This window comes from Oculina patagonica, chromosome 5 (genome assembly GCF_052425735.1).
Source record: "Oculina patagonica isolate OP01 chromosome 5, crgOcupat, whole genome shotgun sequence".
NCBI classification, from domain to species: domain Eukaryota; kingdom Metazoa; phylum Cnidaria; class Anthozoa; order Scleractinia; family Oculinidae; genus Oculina; species Oculina patagonica.
In genome coordinates, this window is record NC_135762.1 from 1,076,268 (window position 1) to 1,081,010 (window position 4,743).

The window sequence follows — 4,743 nt, forward strand, 5'->3', positions numbered from 1 at the left end:
TGCCATGTCTGCTATTTGCTACTTTGGACCGGATGTGCGTGGATTTCACTCTCCCTGAACAGGGCACGGATATCACGTCTTTAAAGACGCTTAAATAGCCTCCTACGCAGTCGCTCTTTAGGCTCGTCAAGCGTTCCTTCCACACGAACTCTCTTGTACGTGACGAGCACAAAGACTTTCTGCGTAGGAGACTAATAATTCCGGATGTTTAATATGGTGTCTGTACACGATCTTGTTGAATCTTGTTAATAACTAAAAAGGACAATTTCATTTTTGAAATATATGTCCACTTGGCGGCCATAAGTTTTGGACCTTGACCAAGTTAAAATTCTTACCTCTCGGGAGTTAACAAAATTAGTAGAAAACCTTTCCATAATCTTTGAATGCACTTTCTGTTAATCAGAATGTTGTTTTTCAGGCCCAGGCTGAATATTCTTATTTTCTCTGCCGATTTTAGGCTGAATAGTCTTGTGAATATTCTTAAATTATAGCGTACGACATTTCCATTTTAGAATGTATTGGGGTATCAATGACTGATCATCGAACTGTCATTAGTATCGAACATTTAGCTAGTGCAGGTTTTTTTCGTTTTATTTGCTATATAGTTTTGCCGTTTAAAGAAAGGAAAAGTTTTGCATGGTTTCTTTAAAAACATATAATTGTTTTTGCAATTTTTTAACACACAAAATTATATTCTTTTCAAAATCTCGGCCTCCGGTTTATTCTTAAAATATTCTTGAAATTTCGCAAATTTCAGCCTTTGTTTTTCACAATTGCAGCCAACATGTGGGGTAATTTACTTTGCTTTGACGCACAAACATTTTGAGTACCGGATAGGCGGAGAAATGAGCGGAGCAAAAACAAGATGCTTTTACAGTTTTTACTCTGCTCCTCAAAGTTCAGTCAGACCGTAAACTCCTCCGCAGACGTCCTTTGATGGGCTCTTGAGTGACCAGCCATGAGAACGTCTGCGTAGGAGGCTATTAGACCTTGGAAAAAGTGGATATCTGTTTTGGAGTTTGGTATGTGCAGGAAGAAGTGTAACCCGGCGTTATCGACATATGCACTGCATGCTTTTTCTCGTTGAAAACACTTCGTTTTTATTAAAAAAATGTTTTTGTTTTTGGATGATTTTGAACGCGTCAGGTCGCTCTTTTGAGCTTGTCAGTCGAGCATAGAACCTTTGTATCTTGTCTGCTCCATTGTCACTCAAAATTATCCCACGTATATTCGGGCCACGATTAAGTAATTATTGAAAACAATGCTAAGAACTATCTGAAGTGTTTTGGACCAATTTCTGTGTAGTGAATTAAAGGTCATGTTAACTTTTCCGCTTCAGGTTAACTATTTTTTGTTCTGAAGTAGAATAATAAGGCGCTTACAGCACGCAAGCGAGGAATTAGACAACTGAAGTCTTTTATGGTAATATCTAGTCAAATGGAGATAGATACCTTTCGATTATTTTTAATCTAGTTTAAAGATCATGCATTTTGTTAAAGAATTATATAAAACTTTCTTTTCAAGCGTTTCTTTATAGGCGTTCCGTGATTACCATAACAAGCAAACATGCCCTCCCTCCCTGCTTATTATTCCCTCTCCTTTTCTAAAAAAAGACGCCTGATTGCAGGTTATAATTAGCATGATAAACAGAACACTTTAAAACCGTTCAGACAGAAAATCGCATCCTGTCTCGCAACAGTCATCAACACACTAAAATAAAAGTGTGCATGCGCTATGGTGTCAGAGAGCTGCTATAAAAGAACTCCACAAACATTGGCAAAAGTGTATTCGAAGAAGTTTGGTTCAGAGGATAAACTGATACAAGACGTTCGGCCCAGAAAGGTGAGAAAAATTTAATACTGATACTAACTGAACAAACTGGCCATGAAGTTTGGGAATCCTAGTCCTATTTGTTTTTAACAACAAAACTTGCTGACAGGCGGTTTTGCTCCTGATTTGGGTTCAGTTTACTGAGTTAGTTGTGCAGTTTCCAATTGAATGTCGAAAGTAATTCGTATTTGCTTTGGTCTTGCTTCACTCCGCTAGCTTGATCGCCACTTTCTCAGGGGCACACAACAGACCGTTTCCGTGAATATCTGTTCGTAAGACCTATAATCGCCTACGATTTTCGGATTAAAAATGTGATGAAAAACTGGAGATTTCTTTAGCTGAAACTTTCGTGGCATGGGGGATAGTAATGGCTGTTGTTTTCGGAGAGAGAAAAATGTCGTTTTGAGAACTAAAAATAGGCCAGCTACGATTTTCCAGCAGGCATTAGCGGCTCGTAAATTCGGGTAATAATATTTCGAAACTTAAAATTGTCTGAAGTTTGAAAGTTCAGCTAGCGTATCCGAAAAGATACGCTTTTCTTAGCGTTAAAAGATAAGGCTTTAAATCGAAGAAAATGGCCATTAAAATGTATAAACGGTGTTCCGACACCTATGGTAAACTCAACCAATCATAAGTAAAACCAAAACCCTAGCTCACTCACTCACGTCTTCCTCTCGTCTTTCTATTGCATTTCAGTCATGTCTGTTACACTGTATCTCGAGCCTGGTGGCAGCGTGTCCGAGTCCTTTGGAGATTCACAGATGGATCTAAAATCTGAGGCAGAATTCAAGCAAGCAGTTGTTACATCAGGAACTTGGATCTTCTATACTTACTCCAATTACAATGACGCACAGAATGGTGGCTCCGCATCCAATTACAAAGTCCTATATCCCGGAGCTGACGAAGACATTTCCACCGTCAATGGCTCCATGTACTTGGTGCAAGAGGCAACGGAAGGATTCATTTTGTTTGAACACGGTTACTATGGCGGAGAGAGGCAGGTAAGAAATGCTTTTTAATTGCCAGAGTTAAACCAAGAAAACTTTACTTATGCGTGGCATAATGCTCATAAACAGCAGGGAAGTTTCCCCAAAAGCTTCCCATCACACCGACCATCTTTACCAGAATTCTCGAGAAACTTGACCTTAATGCACCGGCATACGCAACACTTCTGGGCTGCTTGCTTAGTACGCTTACTACGGCGGAAATAGGGCGGTAGGGATTGCTATATTTAACTGCTAAAATTGATCCAAGATTTAAGCGGGAAACCTCTCCTTTCTTCACTGCAGTATTCTCAACAACAGCATGAGACGGAAAGCTAGATCACTTGTGATATGTTACCAGCACTTTCACATGTTGCAGTGTTACAGTTATAGTGTGGAATGGTGGACTGTAGAATCCATTATTTACCTTTTCTGTAAGGATGGGGGACGTCACTTATCCGGGGAAGGTATTCGACAGAATCTCGGGTAAAAAGGTGTGGCCTGGCCGACTAAACGCTGACGTTGTTTGTGAACCTCTGATTTTCCTACCTTGTTTGAGACAGAATATCGATTTTCAATACCTCGTCTAAGACATTTAACCCAAGAAAATAATAAAATATTAGAATAAACTAATCTGATTGAACAGCACACAATACCTATGTTTGGGTCTGAAATGCTACATAAAATTGGTGATGGTGGAAACGTTGATTAGCAATACTTCAAAGGCAAGATAAGTGACCGCGGAGTTGGGAATACTCCCTTATAAGGGAGACGTGCGGCCCAATAAGGTATGGTTTTCAGGCGGCTTTTTTTTGTCAAGCTTAATCCCCGTTTGAAACAACAATATATCACTATCTTACTAATGAGTTCGATTGTTCTCTTTTTGACATTTTCTTGCAGTATTACCTTGAAAGTTCGTCAGATGTCAACAACATTTTCCCTAGTGGTGAAGTTGGGGGTGTGTCTTCTGCCATAGTCTTAGCTCTGAACGAGAATTTTATGATTTTCAGCAAAACCAATTATGAAGGTCTGACGGGATTGCTGGAAGCCGGAAAGTGGTATCCCACTTCAGAGGACATGGGATTTCCCAACGATACACTGCAGAGCATTCGTAAGGAATGATCAAACCAGACTGCCTTGGCAACTCTCCCCCCTGTATTGTCTGCCCTTTTTAAATGCTTGTTTGCCAAGTTGTTAGTTTCTAACGCAGGCTGTTATTGGTAATCGTTGAAAAGCTTTTGCATTATTAGAAAAAGCAATTTAAACGAAATTTAGTTTCATTTAGCACTTTGAGCTTGTATAACCTTGTCAACAATAAAAAGGGCGATTTTAATAAAAACACAATAACTTGTCACCTACATTCAATATTTTGTCTTACTATATTCATAAAACCAAAAAAGGTCAGTTTTTGGAATTCTCATACGAATTCTCATGAAGTACTCATACGAACGTGCGTGACTGGCACAACATGTCCCGTGCATGTGATCTAAACTAGTCCGGCAATATGGTGAAATGATTGTGCGATTTTTGTTATAAGCACGAAATTTGGCACAGTGATAGTATTCGATGAGCTGATCGATTTCAGATATAAGCCCATCCGGAATTCTGTCAGGGGGACACCTTTTGGACCCAGGGGGTGGGCAACATTTGAGCTTTATGGCAAATTTACTGTATCCTTCGAGTTAGAAGCACCAAACTTGGCACAGTGATAGAATTTGTTGGGCTGATCGATTTGAGATATTGGCCCATCCGGAATTCTGATCATTTTCTGCTGAGAGCTGACATCGAGAAATTGGCTGAGCGCACTGCACTTGTTTTGCCTCTTGGCGGTTCTGTTTGTGCAGAAAGAAAAAACTCTCGAAGGTATCCTTCAATAACATATGATAACCTCGCGTAACCCATATGAGTTTCACTTTCGTTTTGTTGGAAA

At 39.6% G+C, this 4,743-nt stretch overlaps 1 protein-coding gene across 1 annotated transcript; it reads left to right on the forward strand.

Moving 5' to 3' along the window:
• Window positions 1-1,698: 1,698 nt before the first annotated feature.
• Window positions 1,699-4,173, forward strand: LOC144654622 (uncharacterized). Its single transcript, XM_078514818.1, has 3 exons — window positions 1,699-1,842; window positions 2,527-2,831; window positions 3,714-4,173. Exons 2-3 carry the CDS (start codon window positions 2,529-2,531, stop codon window positions 3,933-3,935), a joined length of 525 nt encoding a protein of 174 aa, XP_078370944.1. The 5' UTR covers window positions 1,699-1,842; window positions 2,527-2,528; the 3' UTR covers window positions 3,936-4,173.
• Window positions 4,174-4,743: the final 570 nt, after the last annotated feature.